Consider the following 23,342-nt stretch of genomic DNA (forward strand, 5'->3'; position numbering starts at 1 on the left):
AGAATCGGCTTCAGGTCTCAATGGGTTAAAAAGAAAACCTGTATGCACCTGGGTGTTTTGGATCAAAGCATCCATCAACTGGCATTCGTATATGAACACAGGGCTGTGAATACTGGTGTACGAGAGGAGAGGAGAGGAGAGGAGAGGAGAGGAGAGGAGAGGAGAGGAGAGGAGAGGAGAGGAGAGGAGAGGAGAGGAAATGGGACTTACGGAAGTAGGAGAACACAGATAAGGAGCAAGAGGAGTGGAAGAGAACAGTGTGTGTGTGTGTGTGTGTGTGTGTGTGTGTGTGTGTGTGTGTGTGTGTGTGTTGTGCAGGCTGGAGGGGTGAGATGAGATGAGATGGACAGCAGCAGAGACGGGAGGAAAACCAAAGGATAACCAGGGATGTGAGGAACAGAGAGGAGAGGATAATGGGGGGAAGAGATGAGAGGGCAGAGAGCAAGACGGAGCCGACGAGACGAACAGGAGAGAGAGAGAGAGAGAGAGAGGGAGAGAGAGAGAGAGAGAGAGAGAGAGAGAGAGAGAGAGAGGGAGAGGTGGTATGGAGCGACAGACTGGGGGTCAGGCTAATTTGAATTTTAATTCACTGTGTGCCAGAGGGTGAAGTGAGAGACAATTTACCACCTGAAAATGGAATTTCAATTTGAGGTCGGGGACAAATTGAACTGAGATGTAGCTACAACATGCCTCTCCCTGCACTGTCACACACACACACACACACAGGTAGGGTAGGGGGGTACGTGGCCAGCATGAGACACAGAAATAAGTGCATGGACCTATGCGCACACGCACGTCTGCATGTGTGCACACAGTATGCTTAACCAAGAGGGCACTCGTGTACCAGACACGTGTGTGTGTGTGTGTGTGTGTGTGTGTGTGTGTACACTGAAGAACTGCATGTTCACATACACAAAACCCACAGGCAAGCGCATGCAGCACACGAAAAAACACATACACACACACACACACACACACACACACACACACACACACACACACACACACACACACACACACAGACAGACAGACAGACAGACAGACACACTCTCCTGTACCTACAACCATTCCAATCATCTTCCCTTTTGAAGTGTCTAATGTCAGGATGTCAGGATGGAGGGGATGGTTCTAATTTAGATTTCGGTTGCAGGATCAAGTCTGTTCTGGTTCTGGAGACGACTGGAGCAGTGCACGTGAATTTTATACAGTTGCCATATAGCTCCAGGGGTAATGGTCTCAAATTGGTGTGCGCACACGTGCTTGCGTGCATACATGTGAATATGTGTGTGTGTGTGTGTGTGTGTGTGTGTGTGTGTGTGTGTGTGTGTGTGTGTGTATGTACTTATATTACTACACTTGTGAGGGCCAAGCATCGTAGCTTGGTAAACCATCCCAGTCGTGGAATTCACATTTCCATTCTGAATGAAGATGAAATGTGATGAAATTCCGTGACCATAGCAAGCATAGCAAGAATAGCAGAATTTGAGAAATAGATATTGTAAGGACAGTTTCCCTGGTCCTCACAAGAGAAATGGTTGTTTTATGGTTAAACAAACATTTTGGGAGGTTAGGCTTACAATTAGGAAAAGATTTGGGTTGGGACGGGATTAGATATTTAGTGGTTTTGAGTTGGAGTTAGTATAGTGGTTATTAAAATGGCGAAAAAATTGCTGTCCTTACATCTTTATATCCTCACAAATATAGTAATACAAATGTGTGTGTGTGTGTGTGTGTGTGTGTGTGTGTGTGTGTGTGTGTGTGTGTGTGTGTGTGTGTGTGTGTGTGTGTGTGTGTGTGTGTGTGTGTGTGTGTGTGTGTTGTGTGTGTTCTTTCACACTATAAAGCTGTCCAACAACAGTGGCTGTGTGGTGGATGTACAGTAGTTTGTTGAGTGAATATACATGTATTGACACATGGGGAGACGAGGGCTGGTTTCACAGCTTGTAGACACACTCGTCACACGCTGTAAAGCGGTACAAAACGCTGTAAAATCGTCTGAACGGAGAACTTTGAAATGTCAACGGGCGTGAGGAGGACTGTCACCAACACAAACCGGTTACTTTCAATTTGCCACGTGAGACCGTTGATCTTCCAAGAGAATCGCTGGTAATACAGCAGTGGTGGTAACCATTTTTCTTTACTAAAATAAACGTATCAATACTGCAAGTAGAATAAGTAGAATTACTCTGTCCAGAAGTCAAAATTGACTTGACTAAAAGTAGAAAAGTATTGGCATCAAAATGTACTTAAAATACCAAAAGTAAAAGCACTCATTATGCAGAATGTCCCATTTCATAAGTTTTCGAATGTAAAAACTGTATAAAAATCCTTTGAAAATAACGACGCGGAAATAGCAACACGTTGTGAGCTTGTATATAGTATATAGGAAATAATATATAGGAAAGTATATAGGTCTGACGTGGTTTTGTAATAATAATCAAAATCTACAAAGTAACTAACTAACTAAAGTTACTAGAGTTAAAGTACAATATTTGCCTTTGAGATGTAGTAGCTTAGAAGTAGTCTAACTGTCCATGTCTTGAGAGTTGATAGCTGATCTACCAGCTTGTAGATCAGCTATTTCTGCCAAATGTTTGCCTCTTTTCACTAAATGTTTGCCTATTTTACCATACAACATTTAAACCAGTAAATTCACATTGAGACAAAGGTCTCTTTTACAAGTGCAAACTGGCCAAGAGGTAGAGAAATTGCACAGCTTTGCAAAACAGGACAGCACAATACAAACAGCCATAAAACAAACCGACTACAGAGAGAGCTAGAGATGAGAGTGGGTGGAATTAAACGATATACAAACATAAAAGGAACAAGTCAAATAAGTAGAAATAAATACAGTATAAAGGGGGAGCATATTACTGGTGAGCACGTCCGCGGTAATCTTTTTAAAACTTCTTAAAGAATTCAGTGAAGCCAATTTGAGTCGGGTCTGCAGATCGTTCCACCACCAAGGACAAAAATAAAAGACATCTTTTACCTGCCTCAGTTCGTAACGGAGGCACGGCATAGTACAGCCAAGCACTAGATCTGAGGTTAAGGGTGTTTTTAACCCATTCAAACCGGGAACGCATCTGTGTAACCACTTTTAAACCATTATTTTATACTTTGGCTATTCAAAAATAGCAGATATACAAGCGAGAGAGAAAGAGAGAGAGAGAGAGAGAGAGAAGAGAGAGAGAGAGAGAGAGAGAGAGAGAGAGAGAGAGAGAGAGAGAGAGATACGTTTTCAAGATTTTTCAAAAATAGTAGATCTACAAGCTCGTAGTGCAGCACTCTGTGCCGTGCTACAAGCTTGTAGTCTACTATTTTTGAAAAATCTTGAACATGTGTGCAAATCTTTGAATATATATATATATATTTTAAAGCGAACATTTGTAACTTCAATCTTTGCTTCTGGGCGGTCCCTGGAACAAAATATTTTGAGATGGGGGTCCGGGGCCAAATACCTTTCATTTTGGGTGGTCCTTGCCATGAATAAAGTTTGAGAACCACTGATTATAGCAACAGGAGTTTTTCAGAAAACTCTGCGTTTTAACAGCGGGCAACTCTCGGGCGATGCCGGGCGACATCGCCCAAAAAGATAAAGAAAATCCATCTTTCATCGCCAGTAGTTGCCGGCTCTCATAGACTTTCTTTATATTTTGGACGATGTCGCCCGAGAGTTGCCCGCTGTTAAAACGCACCGTTAGGATTTAGAAGGCATTTGCAGAATTCTCAAAAGCAAAGATTTGAGTTATAAAAAATAAAAAAAAGATATATATATATATATATATAGAGAGAGAGAGAGAGAGAGAGAGAGAGAGCGAGAGAGAGAGAGCGAGAGAGAGAGCGAGCGATGGAGAGGGAGAGGGAGAGAGAGAGAGAGAGAGAGAGCGAGCGAGAGGGAGAGAGAGAGAGAGAGAGAGAGAGAGAGAGAGAGAGAGAGAGAGAGAGAGAGAGAGAGAGAGAGAGAGAAAGAGAGAGAGAGATTTGTACACATTTTCACGATTAAACAAAAAATAGCAGATCTACAATGCTATGCTTGTATATCTGCTATTTTTGAATAGTCAAAGAAACCAAAAATGTCAGAGATGCGTTCCCGGTCTTATAATGGGTTAATCAAAACAAATTTGGAACAAAGTGTAAAAGGGGAGACTTACAGAACATGCCCAGATTTCGTAAGCTATAGGGTTTATGTGGTTAAGGATTATAGACTGTGTGTAGTGTGTCTGAAATACCAGGGTGTCATTTTAGACCGTGTTATTATTGAATAAAACTCAGACAATGGAGAAAGTAAACGAGCATCCAAATTGTACCTCTCTCTCTCTCTCCCTCTCTCCCTCTGACCTCTCCTCTCCTCTAATCATTCTCTTTTCTCTCCCTCTCTCTCCGCCCCCCTCGGAGACGGGACCTTTTGCACCTCCGCACTCCTTTCTCTTCTCTGTCATCCATCTTCCCTCTCTTTTCTCTCCTCCTGTCCCCTTTACTCTTTAGCTCTCTATCGCTTTTACCTCTCCCCTCCTCTTTCCGGTTTGCCTTTTTTCCTTCTCTCCTTTGTTCTCTGTTCCCTTCCTATGTCCTTACCCCCCTCTCTCTCTCTCTCTCTCTCCCCCTCTCACCCCTTCTCTCAAATGCAACCAACTCTCTCTCTCTCTTCTCTGCTCCCCTCCATTCCACTCTCCTCCTCTCAATTCCAATTTACTATTCCACTCTCTTCCCGCTCTCCTCTTCTCTCCCCCTCTCCATATTGTTCAGCTGATTCTCCTCCTACACTCTCTCAGATTTTCTCTTCTTTTCTCTTCTCTCTCTCTCTCCTTCCATTCACCTCTGTTCTCTGCACAAAAAAACTCCTCTTCCACTGCTCTCTTTGTCTTCCTCTCTCTCTCTCTCTCTACCTTCCACCCACCCCCCCTCTCTATCTCTCCATTTCTGTCCCTCTAAAACATCCATTAGTCAGGGCCAAGTTGAGATGATGGTGTTTTTAACCTCGCTTAACCTCTTTCTCTCTCTCTCTCTCTCTCTCTCCCCTCTCCCTCCACACAAAGCATCACACATATACACACAAACGAGTAGACACACGCAGGCTTGGGTGCGCGCGCGTGCACACACACACACACACACACACACACACACACGTGCGCACGCACGTTCACACACACATAGAATACACCTGCCAACGATGCCTGCCAGCATAGTTAGTAAAAATAGATTTATGCAAGCGACGATCAGTGATGATGGATAAGCTAGAAGTAACCCTCTGTCCTCACACACACACACACACACACACACACACACACACACACACACACACACACACACACACACACACACACACACACACACACACACACACACACACACACACACGTACTGTATATATATATATATATATAGACATACGGGAAGGCACATATTTTTACAATATTATATACACCTCCTATTTACCTCCCATGCATGCATACAGACATGCATCTGCGCTGACACACACACACACACACACACACACACACACACACACACACACACACACACACGAAAGCCGAGTTGTTTTGGGGAACAGTGAAAGGGGACAGTAGCTAAGTGGGTTCAGCAGGGACCCAATTATGTGTGTATGTTTGTATCTATTTGTGTGTGCGTACAGTACGTGTGTGTGTGTGTGTGTGTGTGTGTGTGTGTGTGTGTGTGTGTGTGTGTATGTGTGTGTGTGTGTGTGCGTGTGCGTGAGTGGCTCACACCAAGCGTCTTGGCCCAAAGACAATCCAATCATCTCAAATCTCATTCATATGCACTTATGAAAACCTTTCGTTCACGTAGAGAGAAGGCCTTTAGGCATGCATGCATGCGTGTGTGTGTGTGTGTGTGTGTGTGTGTGTGTGTGTGTGTGTGTGTGTGTGTGTGTGTGTGTGTGTGTGTGCACGTGGTTCATTGTGTCTTGAAGAAAAGACAATCCAATCAATCCAGCAGTCAAGAAATGCAAATCTCATTAATATGCACTCGTGGAAACTTATTAAAGAGTATGTGTGCGTGTGTGAGTGTGCGTGTGCGTGTGCGCGTGCGTGCGCGAGTCTTGAACCCACCTCTCCAGACTGCCTGCGTCTCCTCTTGGGTTTGAACTGGTTAGTGCTCTGTGACTGTGGGTTGTAGAGTTTCAGAGAAATGTCAATAACCAAACACTGGGACTCCACAGTGGAACATGATTACACAAAGTACAACTTTAGGAAATTAAAAGAGGGAAAATGTCACTTCATAACAACACCATGGCTTAAAAGGGATTACAGAATGTGGGAATCAATGAAGCTCAGTTAATTCAGAACATGTAGCTTCCGGCTGTGAGACTCCCCTTTACGGCCATGGCAACCCTGGTGCTACCCTTCTTGTGCAGTGTCTGGATTAGTGGCTACACACTGATTTAACTCTGAGAGGGTAAATATGGAACCAAATGGAACAGTGTCAGAGTCAAACATGGATGAAATGAATAATGAGGATTGTACTGTGCATATGCTGGGATGTAATTAATTGTAATGTAATTAGAAATTTGTGGGGACATTTTGAACGGGAACGTTAATTTGAGATTTTTTTACACGAAAGGACTTGCGTGACCTTGCATGGTAGTTGTTCCAACCCCACATCATTAGGAATATAATTATAACCACAGCCCCCCCATGTGCAAAGTACAGTAGATCTCTTCAGACCAACTAACTATGATGATAAACAGTGTATGTACATAACCTTGAGCCAGTGTTGGTCTAACTTGCCCCACCACACATTTGATCACTGCCTATACAGTAAAATCCTCAATCTCACTCTGAGAGTGTAAAAATGGAGCTGAATGGAACGCAAGGGTCCATTCTGTTCTGTAGGACATGGAGCATGTGCGCTTCCTCTAGTCGCCTCCTTGGCCGTGGGCTGTGCTGCAGCTACCTATCTAAATTATACTTTAAGAAAACAACCAAAGTGTTAATAGCAACACTACATAAATAAAGATACAAGACGTTAGACTCAAGTGCACATTTCTTTATTCCTCAGGCTAACGCGTTTTCGGCCCCAGCCTTCCATCAGAGAAAGTTTAACGTCTTGCATCTTGTGTAATGCCGCCATTTCCCCTTCGGTTGTTTTCTTAAGGTACGTTTTGTTCTATTTGTACACACTCTCAGTGACAAATTGATAAGTCGACACTCTGGATTTGACTGTGTAAACAGGCAGGCACGTTCAACACTTCCCACTGTGAATACAAACATTGCCACCAGAGAGCGCTGTGGAAGCGCTCCACAAACACAATGATGGATATTGTGATTAAAGTGTGTTATAAGCTTTGTTTAAAATGCACTATAATCACTAAACAAACAGCATATCAAGTGAAATATCACACCTGCTGAATGATGCTGCTGGCGGAAGTCCCGCCCACCGCCATCAGAATGGTCCCCGTGTCTGTCAGAGTGCTGAACGACAGGCTGATCTCCGAGGCAACAGCCAATGAGAGGCCAGACAGCTCCATGTAACCGGGCTTAGTGAAACTTACAGTGTGGATGTTCTGAAAGGGACAGAGAGAGGTTTTAAACGTGAATATTTCAGTGTGTCAATTCTATGGATAATAAAAAAAAGAAGCAGCTTGGATTATCGCTGTTTTGATAATACATAATAACAACATTGGATCTAATGGAACACAGGTATTTTTTCCCATTTACTGATAAGTAACAGTTTTGGACATACAAGGTTTCCACCCGACAGTGACGATATGTAACCACAGTAAAGCCTTCTATCCTCCACAAGAAATGAAAGCAAACGTACGCACACACACACACACACACACGCACGCACGCACACACACACACACACACACACACACACTCAGTTTTGTGTGTGAAATCTACTCTAAAAAAGTTTTACTTAAGAAAATAAACTTTAAAATAAACAAACCTTACCTGTGAATATAAAACTGTGTGCGTGTGCATCTCTCTGTGTGTGTGTGTGTGTGTGTGTGTGTGTGTGTGTGTGTGTGTGTGTGTGTGTGTGTGTGACTGTGTGTGTGTGTGTGTGTGTGTGTGCGTGAGTGCGCGCGTGCGCGCGTGCGCGCGTGCGCGCGTGCGCGCGTGCGCGCGTGCGTGCGTGCGTGTGACAAAGAGAGAGAGATACCCAAGGATTTAACTCTTGTATACTTGTATAATGGGATGTAATAAAAACAATCTTGAGTGTGTGTGTGTGTGTGTGTGTGTGTGTGTGTGTGTGTGTGTGTGTGGGTGTGTGTGTATGTGTGTGCGTGCGTGCGTGCGCGTGCCTGTGCTTATAAAAGGTCTATGTGTGCACAGAGAGAGAGAGAGGAAACTGTGCAGTTTTGTTTATTGAATATGAAAAATGGTCTCAATCTCACAAGGTGAGTGGAGAGGCACTAGATTTCAACAGTTCTGACCTTCCGTTGTTTTATTGAATTTTTTATATTTCTCTGTCTTGCTCTTCAGCCAAAGTTTTCTGCACAAAACGATTCAATAACTAGATAAAGTGCTCCTCGGAGCACAGGTCTCCACCAGGTCAGATACGTTATTGTGGCCTCCTGGTGGCGCTATAATAGGCCAATGTGAAAAGGGTGCCATTTATTCTTAGGTCGTTCACGGCAATCGGACACTGCATTCATGATTTGAAGCATTTTGTTCCAAAAATGTGTTTTGCTAAATTAGACCTGCTGGTGGCGCTATGACAGGCCAATGTGAAAAGGGTGGCATTTCTTCCTCGGCCTAGTGGGAATGTGCGTGTGAAATTTCACGGAAATCGCACGCTGCGTTCATGGTTTGAGGCAGTTTGTTCAAAACGGACCAATCCTGCAAACTTTGGATGGCAACCTTAACCAATAAGGATGGAATATGGGAAATCGGACAGATCAGGGTTGATCACATGACTATAGAGATACTGTGTACCGATTTGCATGACGTTTGGTTAAAAACTGTAGGAATAATGTGAAAAAATGGGTTTTGCACAAATCGGCCTCCTGGTGGCGCTATAACAGGCCCATGTGAAAAATTTGAGGCAGAGGTTCTGAATTGGCATCCAGGGAGTGTGTGCGCACAGTTTCGCAGCGACCGGGCCAATGGTGCCGGAGATTTGGTGGTAACACACGGACACACGGACACACGGACGGACACACGGACGGACACACGGACGGAGGGTAAAACATACTCTCTCGCCATGCCTTACGGCCTGGCGGAAACAATAAACGAGTGAATAGGAAATAAAGAGAGAGAGAGAGAGAGAGAGAGAGAGACAGAGAGAGACAGAGACAGAGACAGAGACAGAGACAGAGATGGAAGATAAGTAGTTAGGGAGTAGACTGGTAGTGTGGTGGAGAGAGGAGCTCGATTTATACTTAGTCATAAGACCTTGTCATGCACCGAAAATAGCTTGATCTACAGGCTCACAACGCGTCACGTCTATGACACGTTGTGAGCTTGTAGATCAGCTATTTTTTGTGGGCGGGGCGACACCGTCGCACGAAGAAGCATAAATTAGGAAAGAGAGAGACAAACAGAAAGGAAGATAGAGACAGGAGGTCCGGCACGGGCAGACCAAAGAGAAACATGTATTACATATTCATCTGGTATTCACACGCACAGACACACAGACACACACACACACACACACACACACACACACACACACACACACACACACACACACACACACACACACACACACACACACACACACACACACACACACACACACACACACACACACACACACAGTTAGGCAGGTGGTCAGTCTTACCTCTACATTGCATCCTTTAGTAACTCCAGTGTAGTCAGAGCTACTGAGGAGGTTGTAGGGTGTTCTGGACACCTCAATGTCCCTCAGGCAGCCTGCAAAGCGTTTCAGAATCACCTCGGACCTGGAAGATAAGTAGAAAGTAGAGTTTTGCTTCCATTTCCTTTAGATTTTTCAGCATTGCGTAACATTGCACATTTTAATAGCGCTGTAAAGAAATAACAGTAAAGCATTGGTGCCTACACATGATTAACTACACCCGAAGCACACTAGGATTGGCTAGGATCAGGGCTACACACAACAATCTTCAGTGTTAATTTAACTCTGACTTTAAATGTGAGTGTACAAATGGAACCAAATGGACACGTATAAGGCTCCATTTGGCTCTATTTGTACACTTTCACATTTAAATAATAAGAAATCAACAGAATCTAACATTTTGTCCATTGCTTTGTAAATAGAGTGACCGAAACGAAAAGATCAAGTATGGGAACACTGGAGGCAACTCCCTGGGCCAATGAATGAATCCATTAAGTTTAGCCAACTGTTTTGGAAGTTGCATAAAAACTGCACAGTGCCCAAGTTAGAGCATTGCTCTGTAAACTTCACATCCTGAAAACTCCACTTCAAAAGTGGATGTCTTGAGTTACATGGACAAAATGTCAAATTCCACCAAAAATAATAATAATGTGATTTCAAGCTGCCATTCAAAAACAGCATATAAGCCTGCGTGGGACAACACTGATAAAGAAACACATTAGCACACACACACACAATACTTCCTCTCTGATCTCTTTCTTAAACACACACACACACACACACACACACACACACACACACACACACACACACACACACACACACACACACACACACACACACACACACACACAGTCAGCGTGGCTAGCCGCATGCAGCAGGTGATATGCAGTTGAGTGAAAATAATAAAATGTGAAAACTAGAGTCTCTAATTGTGCTTAATTAGCATTTAGCACTGTTAATTAACAGGTTTTGTTTACCTGGCTTGCATGCTGTAGAGATAAAAACATAATGGTACAGTATTAGACGCACGCACATCATTTTGACAAACAACTAACTCAACAACCTGTGGCTGTGGCGTATTCACCAACATTAACACATTAAACGCCAAGAACGTAGTCCTACGGTCAATTAAATCCAACTGTTAAGCGCCGAGACCGTAGTGCTACGGTCCGGGTGCTTTTTCCTTTTTTTCGATTTTTTTTTTTTTCCAATTTTCGACACGGACCATTTTCAGTGTAACACCACCGGAAACGGAACTATTTGCGATCCGGTTTTGCCGTTCCCGTCGGCCTCCATTCTAAAGCGCACACTAAAACTCCTTTTTCTCCCTTGTAGTTTTTTCTCCTCGGTCATCACTGTTTAACACAAACCGTTCTAACTACAACACGGATGCCCCGTTTGACACGTGGTCTGCACTGGTAGACACAGGGACATGTGCACGATGTTTACAAACAGTGCATCGCGCATTCTTAAGGATTTTAACGGGGTCTATGGCGACGTGAAAAAAACAAAAAACAACAATAAAACCTTGGCACTGGTGAGTACATTATGAGATTAACCTCTGGCGGTGGATGTGTTAATAATAATAATAATAATATATTTACAAACTATTTATATAGCGCTTTTCTGAGTACTGAAAGTCGCTTCAGCCAAAAGTCCCCAAAAGTACAGTTACTGTACGTGAGTAGATTTTCATGTACAGTAGTGCTACTACTGAGTACCTATTAGAAAAATACAAAAACGTATACTTGAGCATTTTCAAAATAGTGTAATTAAAATGATTCTGCTTCATTTGCTTGAATCTGAATTCACAAAACAGAGAAAGTAATGCATATCGTCTCTGTCGGGTGGAAACCTCATAACCTCATACTGTTACTTTTCTGGATTCAAATTCAAAAGCATCAAAAGTAGCAGATCTACAAGCTCGAAACGCGTCGCTTCGCGCCGCGTTTCGAGCTTGTAGATCTGTTACTTTTGATGCTTTTGTGTGACGCTGTAGTATGATCAAGTAGGGCGTTCATTTATGAAAAAACACCAATGGTGTGTGTATGTGTACCTATAGTTTCCGACGGTCGGCAGGCCTCCAAAGTATATCCTCTGGTTCTCCTTCAGGTTGAGGCCGGTGGCAGAACCCTGTGAGGTGGCCACCACCTTCTCCTCCACGCTGTTGTCTACGTCCACTATGGACACCGTGGCTGTGGACACACACACACACACACACACACACACACACACACACACACACACACACACACACACACACACACACACACACACACACACACACACACACACAAACAATGTATTCATAAAGGAGAGCATACGAGGACACAGATATTATAGGTGCGGTAAGGTTACATCCACAAAATGATGGCATAATGTCTTCATGTCACTCAGTACTCTATGGGTATACAGTAGGTAGCAAGCGTCTCTGCCATTATACAGTATGGCGGCTGCCAATTATAGCAGAGATAGCACAATACTTTGACAGCCTTTTTGCCTTCTTTTTGGGCATCCCGTGTTGTTGAAACCCTCTAACAATCAGACTGTGGGAAGGCTGCCAAACATAAACACAAATAGTCTGCACGTGTAACCTAGCTCTGAGATGGTATGTAGGAGTGGTTGGTACTTAATGACCTGAGTCATTATACACACACGCACGCACACACGCGCACACACACGCACGCACGCACGCACGCACGCACGCACGCACGCACGCACGCACGCACGCACGCACGCACACACACACACACACACACACACACACACACACACACACACACACACACACACACACACACACACACACACACACACACACACACACAAGTGCGCCGTGGAACCTAATAAGCTTGTTTCTAAGTGCTTGCTAATAAGTGTCTTGTCATCCAATCCTAAATATTGATATGGGGTGCAACAGTTAATCGAACAATCAGATTCAGTCGATTATAAAAAAAAAAATAATAATAGATAACTTAAAGGTAGGGTAAGTGATTTACTTTGGTTAAAATAAATGTTAAATAGCTCTATATTCTGATAGTACTCATTGCTATAGAGTGTTTGTTCAGTAAAAGGAGTCTCCCATGTCTCTCCAGCTCTTAATTAAACAGAAAATGCATTTTCAGTGCTCTCTCCTGATTCACCTACCTGAAAATGTACTATATTATGTTTACTAAAGAGCTGGAGAGACCAAATGTGACCGAACAAACGCTATGTAGCAATGATTACTATCAGAATATAGTACTTTAACCTTTTAACAAAAAAAGTAATATTTACATATATTTATATATCACTTACCCTATCTTTAATAAAACAACCTATTAGTAATCAATTCATATTTTGGGCATGTCAAAATTATAGTGTTTAAACATTTAAAATTTGTTTTGAAAATAGTAGATTGCACTAATTAGACTAGTTGCTAAGAAAAAAACCTATAGTTGCAGCCCTAATATTAATAATGAAACTGTAGAATAACCACAATACCACACTCAAGGTCAGGCTACCCAGTGAGTGATATTGGAGCCCACCGATGCCAATGCCTCGCAGCTTAGCACTCCCTCTCGAGTATTATTACTTAATTAATAACAGTTTTAATTGGGATGCATCTATAATTTTCATATTGCCATATTTGTGTTATGCTACGGTGTATCGTGATTATGTCACAGCTAAAGGGGTTGTCGAATAACACCGCTTAGCTCTAATGGCTTCTCTTGCAGTGTGTGTTGTGTGAAGTTGTGTAAAGTGTTGGCAAATCCTCTCTCATGGGGGTCCCTGTTAAAATATTTTAACCCATTAAAACCAGGAAATCATTATATTTCCTGTTTTTTCCAGCACATTATAGCACATTGGTTGGCTATTCAAAAATAGCAGATATACTTGTAAATCTATTTTTGAGTTATTTTTTAAACATCTTGAAAACATCTTGAAAATTTGCAAATCTTTGAATGTATATATTTTTTAAAGCGAACATGTTTTACTCCAATTTTTGCTTCTGCAGGTCCCTGGAACAAAATATTTTGAGATGGGTGTCCGCGGCCAAATGCATATCATTTTGGGGGTCCTTGACATAAAAAGCAAGTCTCTTGCACACCTACAAATGTGACAGGTGCGTAGGACAAGACCAAACGAGGGCCCAACGCACTGAAAAAGATGCAATTAAAACGTTTTAATGGCAAATAACAACGTTATTCGGATGAAAACGTTTGAGAACCACTGATATAGCAACACAAAGTTCTTTCAGAAACATGTTCCGCGGCCTAGTACATATCACTTTGGGGGCGTGTGTGTACGGTACCTTGCTTCTTGTTCCTGGACATGGTGAGGGACTTCCAGCGGCCGTCGTTGTGGCGGCTGGACGAGGTGGCAGTGGCCACGCCTGAGCCCAGGTCAAAGTTCACCTTCACCTTGCCCTCTGAGAGCTCCAGAGACATGAAGTCCTTCTACGCACGCACGCACGCACGCACGCACGCACGCACGCACGCACACACACACACACACACACACACACACACACACACACACACACACACACACACACACACACACACACACACACACACACACACACACACACACACACACACACACACACACACACAAGGATGGAAGGAGAGGGCAAGACAGTCAGGGAGACAGACAGAGAGAGAGAGAGCGTTATCTATGTTTGCATGAGTGCATCTGTGCATCTGTGTGTGTGTGTGTGTGTGTGTGTGTGTGTGTGTGTGTGTGTGTGTGTGTGTGCTGTGTGTGTGTGTGTGTGTGTGTGTGTGTGTGTGTGTGTGTGTGTGTGTGTGTGTGTGTGTGCTTGTGTGCGTGTGTGTTGTACCATATCGTCGGTAGCCAGGTACATGAGCAGGGCGTCTGAGTTGTAGGAGCGGAACTTGAAGGTGACACTGGACACGTTGGGGTTCCACCTGGTGGGCCGGGCCACCGCCGCGTAGCCCTCCCCATCCAGCTGCACCGTGCCCTCGCTCTCTGAGCGCTGCGGGCTGAGACACACACACACACACACACACACACACACACACACACACACAGAGACAGGGAGACATGGTTGGACGTATTCTAGGTCAATGGTCCTCAAAGTGGGGTCTGTGGACCCTAAGGGGTCCTTGAGGGGATTCCAGGGGGTCCCCAGCTAAATGAACCACAATAGCATAAAAAATAGCCGATCTACAAGCTCACAACGTGTCGCGGTGCGACACGTTGTGAGCTTGTAGATCTGCTATTTTCCCCAAAAAATCTTGAAAGATGTGTGTGCGGGACGCGTCTAGTACCTGACCACGCAGCCCTTGCAGTCTCCCTCTCTGTCCCTGTAGTTCCACAGGCCAATGGGCTTCTTGTCCAGGAAGGTCTCTCCCATACAGCCTGTGAATGTAGTGGTCTTCACCGCTTCGGCTTTCTACAACACGCGCACGCACGCGCACGCACACACACACACACACACACACACACACACACACACACACACACACACACACACACACACACACACACACACACACACACACACACACACACACACACACACACACACACACACAGAGACAGAGAGGCAGAGAGACAGGTAAAGAATGGGAATGAGAGATTAGATATCGAGGGGAAAATAATGAAAGAAAGAAAAAAGAAAGAGCGACAGCTTGCAGTGCATGAATAGGTAAATGAGCTAAGATGTTAAGATATGACATCCGACACAGTCACGATCAAGCCAAATGTATGCTCCCTTTATCATTCCTTTCATATTATAGACTTTGTTAGGTTCTATTATTAACCACTTGAGCGGCTATATACTGTACTTTGCCATAGGACAAAAAGAGAAAATACATGTGTGTGAACTGTGAAATGATTGACTTATTCTATGCTTCTATCATTCTAATTAACAGCCCTAATAAGACGTAAAAGCAATGGTGGTTTTCACTGTCTGGCACTGGGTGTTCACTTCACTTCACGGCTAAAGTGATCATCTGCCCAAAAAGGCTGCCCAACACCTCTGATTTAGACAGATGCTAGGTACAGTACATTGTTTACTGCTTACTGTTCCATTTGGTTACATTTTGTACACTCTCAGTTCTGTTAAAACGGAGGATATAACTGTGTAGTTACATTGTAGCACCTAGCTGTTCTCACATGCTAATTGCCTGACCACTGCTCCACCATTCACCCTGTTTACTCCCACCTTGCACTTTGTCAGTCACTCTGGATAACAGTGTCAGCTAAAAAACTGTGAGTACCTTTTACACCACTGCAGACCAGACAGACAGACAGACAGACAGACAGACAGACAGACAGACAGACAGACAGACAGACAGACAGACAGACAGGCAGACACACAGACAGACACACAGACAGACAGACCTTGACACTTCCCAGGATTCCTCCCACAAACAGGTAGGCATTCTGGTCCACATCCAGGATGGTGAACGCAGAGGGCGAATTGGCGCTGGCAGGGGTTGGCATCATGCCAGCCTTGGGACCTTCTAATGGGTACACTGATATGGTACCGTTCAATCCATTACTAAATAGACAGAGAGAGAGGGAGGGAGCGAGGGAGAAAAAGGCAAACATAATGGTTAGAGAGTATGTGTGTGTGTGTGTGTGTGTGTGTGTGTGTGTGTGTGTGTGTGTGTGTGTGTGTGTGTGTGTGTGTGTGTGTGTGTGTGTGTGTGTGTGTGTGTGTGTGCGCGCGCGCTTGCGTGCGTGTGCGTTAGCTGTGAAATGTCAACCTTGTTTTAAACCCATTAAAACCGGCATTGAATAGCGTTGGCTATTAAAAAAAAAGAATATATACAAGCTCACAGCGTACATGTGCTATTTTTGAAAAATCTTGAAAGTGTTTGAAAGGGTTTGAGAACTACTGGTTTAGAAGCCATATGTAAAATTGGCCTCAGGTCTTAATGGGTAAAAAAATAAAATAATTACACCACTTTATCGGCATGTACAGTAATGTTGGCGTTCTGTGTATCCACACAGAACTCAGGACACAAATGAGTGTTTGAATGAAGGCGAATCGTGCAAATAAATACGTGTAAGGTGTAAGGAGTAAGGAGGTTTACAGTTCAGAAAAGATTCAGGTTGGGGTTAGGATTAGAATTAGACATTTAGAGTTTAGGTTTAGATGTTGGGGTTGGAGTTGTTTGTACTGTACTTTGTTGCACGATCTACGAGCTTACAAGGCTTCGCAGTCGCATTTGTAAAATGTACATCCTAAAATGTTGATGTGCTCACAAGTATAGTAATACAAACGTGTTTGCGCGTGCGTACATTCCTGAGTGCGTGCATGTGTGCATGTGTGCATGCGTGCGCTCGCGCATGTGTGTGCGACATGTGTGCAGTGAATGTGATGATGCTGCATGGTAATGGCTGATGAGGTTGTCAACAAACCGGTAATTTCCCTGGTGAACTGATGTGCCCATATTTTCTCTACAATGCTGCATGTGTTGCTGCTTATATGCTTTCTTCAGGACGTGAATGAAATCGTGTCCTAGGGGTTAACCCATTAAGACCGGGAACGCATCTGTGTGTCATTTTAAGATTTCTTTGGGCTATTTTTGAAAAATCATAAAAATGAGTGCAAATCTTTGAATACATATTTTTTAAAGCTAACATTTGTAACTCAAATCTTTGCGTGGTGGGGGGGGTCCCTAGAACAAAATATTTTGAGATGGGGGCCAAATACATATCATTTTGGGGGTCCAAGTTTGAGAACCACTGATTAAAGCAACATACGTTTTTTTCCCAAAAAGCGGTTAGGATTTAGAAGACATTTGTAGAACCTCCAAAAAATGGTAAATATATTCAACAATTTGCAACATTTTCCACGATTTAAAAAAAAAATGCCGATCTACAGTCTCATAGCCGCGCTATGAAATTGTATATCTGCTATTTTTTGAATAGCCAAAGAAATCTTAAAATGACACAGATGCGTTCTTAACACAGATGCGGTCTTAATAGATTAAGCCAGCCAGTCACTGGGGTGGGTGATTAGTTACTGTTGCTGTTTAGGTTACAATGTTGCGTTCGCCTGTCACCTCTCTGCCACCAGGCACGAGCCAGTTGATGTACAGTAAAGGTCCTTACATACCGGCGAATATAGCGAATATACGCAAAATTCGGACTCGTTCCGAATAATTAAAAGACGATTTTTCGATTCGCTTTTTCGCTCCATGTACGGAGCCATTGACTTTTAAGGTTTAAAAAAAACAAAACATTATTCGCACGAAAAAATCGCCCCGGTGTGTAAGGACCTTAACACTCACACGATTGATTGTGAACATATATGAAATAGTGGCATCAAAGCTAAATGAGTTTCACTCCTTGGATATTTACTAAACTAAGCAATACGCTGAAACAGCAATGTTTAGAGAGAGGGAAAGTCTCGCGGGATTAGAGCGTGAGTGCTGTTTGTGTCCTCTATGAGATGCTATGGTTTCCATCCGTCGTTCTCAATCTTTTTGATTATGAGGACCTGCAGTTTTATACAGTATGCATTAGTCTACGCCTCCACAAATCCACATTGGATATCATTGTATTACCTTTGGGACATCAATCTACGCTGTAAAATCCTCATTGTTAATTTTACTTACGGGTCCATTTGGTTCCATTTGTACACTCTCAGAGCTACAGACCCATAACGGTCCATTTGGTTCCTAATGATCATTTAGCTGGGGAGCTGCACGGATCTACAACTTGAGTCTGATGGAAACGTGGACTCAAATCATGGTTAAACAGTGCTCCCATGAATAGATTCTGACTGGTTATTGGAATGGTTATGTTTCTTTTGTTTATTTGATTATAATGTTTAATTCCTTGTATTTGATTGTTTTTTAGATTAGTGTAATTCTATTTAGAAGAGCCTCCTGTGGACAGGTGTTGAGAATTAGCACTAATTAGTGCTATAACACTCAAACAATGCATCTGGGTTGTCCAATGTATAATTGTGATTGTCCATATAAAATAAAATAAACATAACCCAGCACTTGCTGTGTAATACATGCTTCTCACCGAGAGGCCTCTATTCTGTGCCAGGTGCCGTCATGGATGGTGAGGTGGGGGTATTCAACCCTGCCAACGCCGGAACCAACGTCCCACAGGAAACTCACTTTGCCCTTACGCATCTCCAGCGCTAGGAAATCAACCTGAGACAAACACAGACACAGAGAGGAGGGAGAGTCATTTAAAACTTCAGCAAACATTCATGGTTCCAGGTTCACTTACACATACCATTTTGCATTTCATTTGAATTACTTAAAGGGGCAGAGTAAGATCAAGCATCATTCAGGAAGACATGGTTTCATTTATTTCATTCAAGGAAACGAGGAAACTTGTGTGGGTTGAGTGGGTTTTCATAATATTCAGCTATATGTTCGACTTATAATTATGTATGTATGAGTGAAAAAGAAAAATGTGTGAGCGCAATTAGAACATATGTTCTCATCTGGATGCCATCCATATGGTGGACGTGTGCGCACGCACGCACGCACGCACGCACGCACACACACACACACACACACACACACACACACACACACACACACACACACACACACACACACACACACACACACACACACACACACACACACACACACACACACACACACACACACACACACACACACACACACACACACACACAGAACTCGTGGTGCGTGGTAATGGAGATAATTCATTAGCAAAGATCACAGATCAGAGGACAGCATCATTATTATTCAGATGGTACTAGGCCCTATTAGAGACACTTTAAAGACATGCACGCACACACAAACATCATTTTTATTTACATAGCATTATACACTATTAGACTGTATTAGAGAGAGTCTCTCTCACACACACAAACACACACACACACACACACATATGAAAACTCCCAGTCAAATGGAGCAGAACAGTGATTTCTCAGGGGAAATCAGACCAAAGCAGAGAGCAACATAAACTTGCTGTTAATTGCCGCTGTTTGCTAGGACATGCACGCCTGACGTGCTGATGCACACACACACACACACACACACACACACACACACACACACACACACACACACACACACACACACACACACACACACACACACACACACACACACACACACACACACACACAGTGTTGTCAGTGCTGCAGTTCGTTAAAGTGGTTTAGATATGTTGCGTTTAGTTTGATCAGTTGTAATTGCTGTGTGTGTGTGTGTGTGTGGGTGTGGGTGTGTGTGTGTGTGTGTGTGTGTGTGTGTGTGTGTGTGTGTGTGTGTGTGTGTGCATAAGTACAAAAGCGCAAAGACATATTAATTATCTTCGCGTCACAGAAAACATTCTGTTAGCCTATTTACTGTAGTTCAATACTGGAATCCTACATATTATACAGTACTGTGTGTGTGTGTGTGTGTGTGTGTGTGTGTGTGTGCACGTGCGCGTGTGTGCACAGTTTGGGAGCCAAACATTTAAAGTATGATGAATGCTACACAGTGTGCAGCGTGCTCAACATCATAATAAATAAGATTAATCTTCTAATATGAAACGCCGGTGAAATAAAACAAAGTGTTGGACCTGTTTTCTGGTCTGTCAGCAATAACCCCCCTCCTCTCCCCACCCCCCCACCACAGCCAAGGATACAGGAACTTTGGCCAGGTTGGATCAGAGCTACAACCATGGTTACAACTTGGCTTGGCTACAGCAGAGCCAAGTTCTGTGTAAATTGAAGGCTTCAATTCGTAACTTTTCCGCATGAGATACCACATTTCTAACCGCTCTGGCAAAAGGCAATCCCCACTTGACGAGGGGAGGAATTGACTGCAAAATCCCCCAAAAACGTCTAAAAGCTTTATACCAAGCTAGTCTTGCATACATTATAAATGCCTATGTATATATACTGTAACTATGTCTAACAGCAATTTGACAGTTTGGTGGTTTTGTAAGCTAATATTTCTAAGTTGCAATGTGACACTAGCTCTGTTTTTCTCATGACAATAAAGCTCCTTTGAATTGAAATTGAATTCATATTGTGCTTCAGGCAGCGCCTTGTCAACCAGTCGATGTCCTGCCAGACACTAAGGTCTACATTTCTTCTTTTTTTTTTTCTTAAATATTTGATCCCACGATTTTGTAACCCATTTTTTCACCCAGTGCCAATTGTCTAAGTAATCCTGTGCGCTACACTCCCTCAGCCAGCGAGGCCATAGAGCCGAACTCATGCCTCCTTCAATGCACGTAGTGCGTGGAAGGAACACGTTATTCCAACCAGTTCCTTTCTCCTCCATCAGGCGCCCCGGCTGACCAGGAGGAGGCAGTATAGAGACCTGGATTACTGCATGTTTTTGTGAGGGATACCTACCCTAGGGGACACGGGGAGAACATGCAAACTCCACACAGAGTAGGCCCTTTCACCAAGGGTCTACATTTCTCAACGGAAGACCAGGAATGCAACAAGAAACAAAAAAAACCTCCATGAATTCAAGGCTTCATGGGGTGTGTAATTGATAGAAAATAAGTAATTCACCACAATAAGCATGTGGTTAGTGTCTATATACCATACGTACGTATTTAGCAGATCCCAGGTAGAACAGCAGGTTGTCAGCCGTGGTGGTTTTAACGTGGAGGACGATAGTGTTGTAACGACCCTTCCTGATGTCGGGACGGTAGCTACGGAGACAGTCACCCCCCGACGCCACCGACACTTTGATCTGAGAGAGAGAGAGAGAGAGAGAGAGAAAGAGAAAAGGTGGATTACGTACTGTACATGTATACAGTGGTATAATCCAACTTTGCATCATAGAAAGATGATGACTATAAAGTCAAATATAACACTACTGATGTGAGAGCATCCACATGAACGCTAATGTTCTGTTCTGAACGTTACACCCTGTACATTCGGATTGGATTTTGATTGGCCGTCAGGGTTTCTATTGTATCTTTCCACTGCTATTGACTAATTGGCAGAGCAACCTGTGTACTGTCAATCTTACCGAATTAGCCTGTTTCCTAGCTTGGTTGATCAGTTCCTTGATCTGGGAGATGTTGCGCCTCAAGTTGTCCTGCAGCATTTTGATTGGCTGCAGCTTCTCCAACAGCCTATCAGCTTCATCCTCCAGATCCTTGACCTTTGCTCCAGCTGCATGAACTGCGGCGAGACAAAACACAGGTAGAATGCACGTACAGTACAGGTACAGTATACAGTATAGGTCTGTTTGTTACTACACAGCAAAACCCTGAGTGTTCATACAGTATAACTCTAGAAATGTACCTGTAGTCGACCTCTCGATTTAGTAAACTGGACCTCAGTTGGCTCTGTACTTGGACCACTTTTTTTCAGTCTACACCAAATCTCTTCGCCAAAAAGTAGTTGATCTACAAGCTCACAGTGTGCATCGCAACGTGGCACATTTGAGTTTGTAGATTGGCTATTTTTGGTTAATGTTCACCCCAGAATCAAGATGCTGGGGTTCATGTGGCTAAAGAAGACCATTTTCATCACTGAATGTAATAGTTTTTTAAAAAGAAAATCTCGCAATTCCAATTTTATAGCTCTTATTTTGCAATAGGCAAAAAAATCCTCTGAATTCTGCTAATACACAATTGCCACAATTACCAACCCAAACACACTTCAGGCCCTTTCTTATTTTATACATTTTTACACGTTCAGAGTTGGATTTGAACTCAGGATTTTGCAGTGTACACCACTGATTAATGCTGAGAGAGTGAAGAAGCCAAATCACCACAATAGCAGCAGCAGGAAAAGCTCTAAAGTGGAGAAGATGGGAGAGAACAATGGAAGCAGAGAGCTACTGTAGAGCTGAGCCATTAGTGTTAACTGTGGAATGAAGCATTGTGCTCCATGCTATGCTATGCAGAGCTGTCATGCAGGGAAATAAAAGCATAGAAATAAAAATAGAAACAGCTATGGAAGGTAATGAGAGAACCACTACATACCAGGGCTGGGCAATTAACAGACAATTAATTGTCGAAACTCATATTTAGAACCAATACCTGACTTAATCTTGCTTAATCTCTTGGAAAAATATTCCAAGAGATTTTTTTAAATAATCAATTAGTCTCATTAACCACTTAAACCCCATATGGTTGAGCGGAGTCCCTCAGGGCTCTATACTAGTTTTTTTCTTTTCTCTTTTCTGTTATTGAGGGGAAATATTTCGCTGAAAATAGCCGGTCGATCTATTTTTATATTATTTAGCTATTTTCAGCGAAAACGTTCCCCACAATACAGATGCTGGGGTTTAAGTGGTTAATCTAGCTTAATCTCTTCTATTCAAAGAGATACATTTTTTATATAATCAATTAGTCTGATTTAGAGACTTAACCCGGTATAATACTTTGTTGTACAATGGTGGCATACAAAAATGGTGTGAAAATAGATCTACGAGCTCACAATGCGTTACATCGCAAAGCATTGTACGCTTGCAGATCTATTTTCACTTTTTTTGTAAGTAATCGTTAATTAATTGTAATCGAGACAAAAGTTGAAATAATATTTGATATTTATTTGAAATCATATCGCCCAGCCCTAACTTCATATTGAAGGTAAGAAGACTATAAAGAGAAGAATTAGC

The 23,342-nt window shown here is 43.1% G+C and overlaps 1 protein-coding gene across 1 annotated transcript in view; it reads right to left on the bottom strand.

Annotated features, from left to right (window-relative positions):
* The window catches only part of lama2 (laminin, alpha 2), a 278,412-nt gene that overhangs the window by 18,531 nt on the left and 236,539 nt on the right, over positions 1–23,342 (bottom strand). Inside the window, exons 49-60 of the mRNA XM_084082844.1 lie at positions 21,741–21,895; positions 21,315–21,458; positions 18,790–18,923; positions 16,144–16,303; positions 15,066–15,190; positions 14,615–14,777; positions 14,084–14,228; positions 11,846–11,984; positions 10,767–10,778; positions 9,751–9,871; positions 7,364–7,525; positions 6,072–6,125 (exon numbers count right to left, since the gene is read on the bottom strand). Coding sequence (XP_083938970.1) covers positions 6,072–6,125; positions 7,364–7,525; positions 9,751–9,871; positions 10,767–10,778; positions 11,846–11,984; positions 14,084–14,228; positions 14,615–14,777; positions 15,066–15,190; positions 16,144–16,303; positions 18,790–18,923; positions 21,315–21,458; positions 21,741–21,895 — 1,514 coding nt within the window. The remainder of the gene's footprint in view (positions 1–6,071; positions 6,126–7,363; positions 7,526–9,750; positions 9,872–10,766; positions 10,779–11,845; positions 11,985–14,083; positions 14,229–14,614; positions 14,778–15,065; positions 15,191–16,143; positions 16,304–18,789; positions 18,924–21,314; positions 21,459–21,740; positions 21,896–23,342) is intronic.

The sequence above is a fragment of the Gymnoscopelus microlampas genome (genome assembly GCF_963454915.1).
Source record: "Gymnoscopelus microlampas genome assembly, chromosome: 16".
In the NCBI taxonomy this organism is placed as follows: Eukaryota; Metazoa; Chordata; class Actinopteri; order Myctophiformes; family Myctophidae; genus Gymnoscopelus; species Gymnoscopelus microlampas.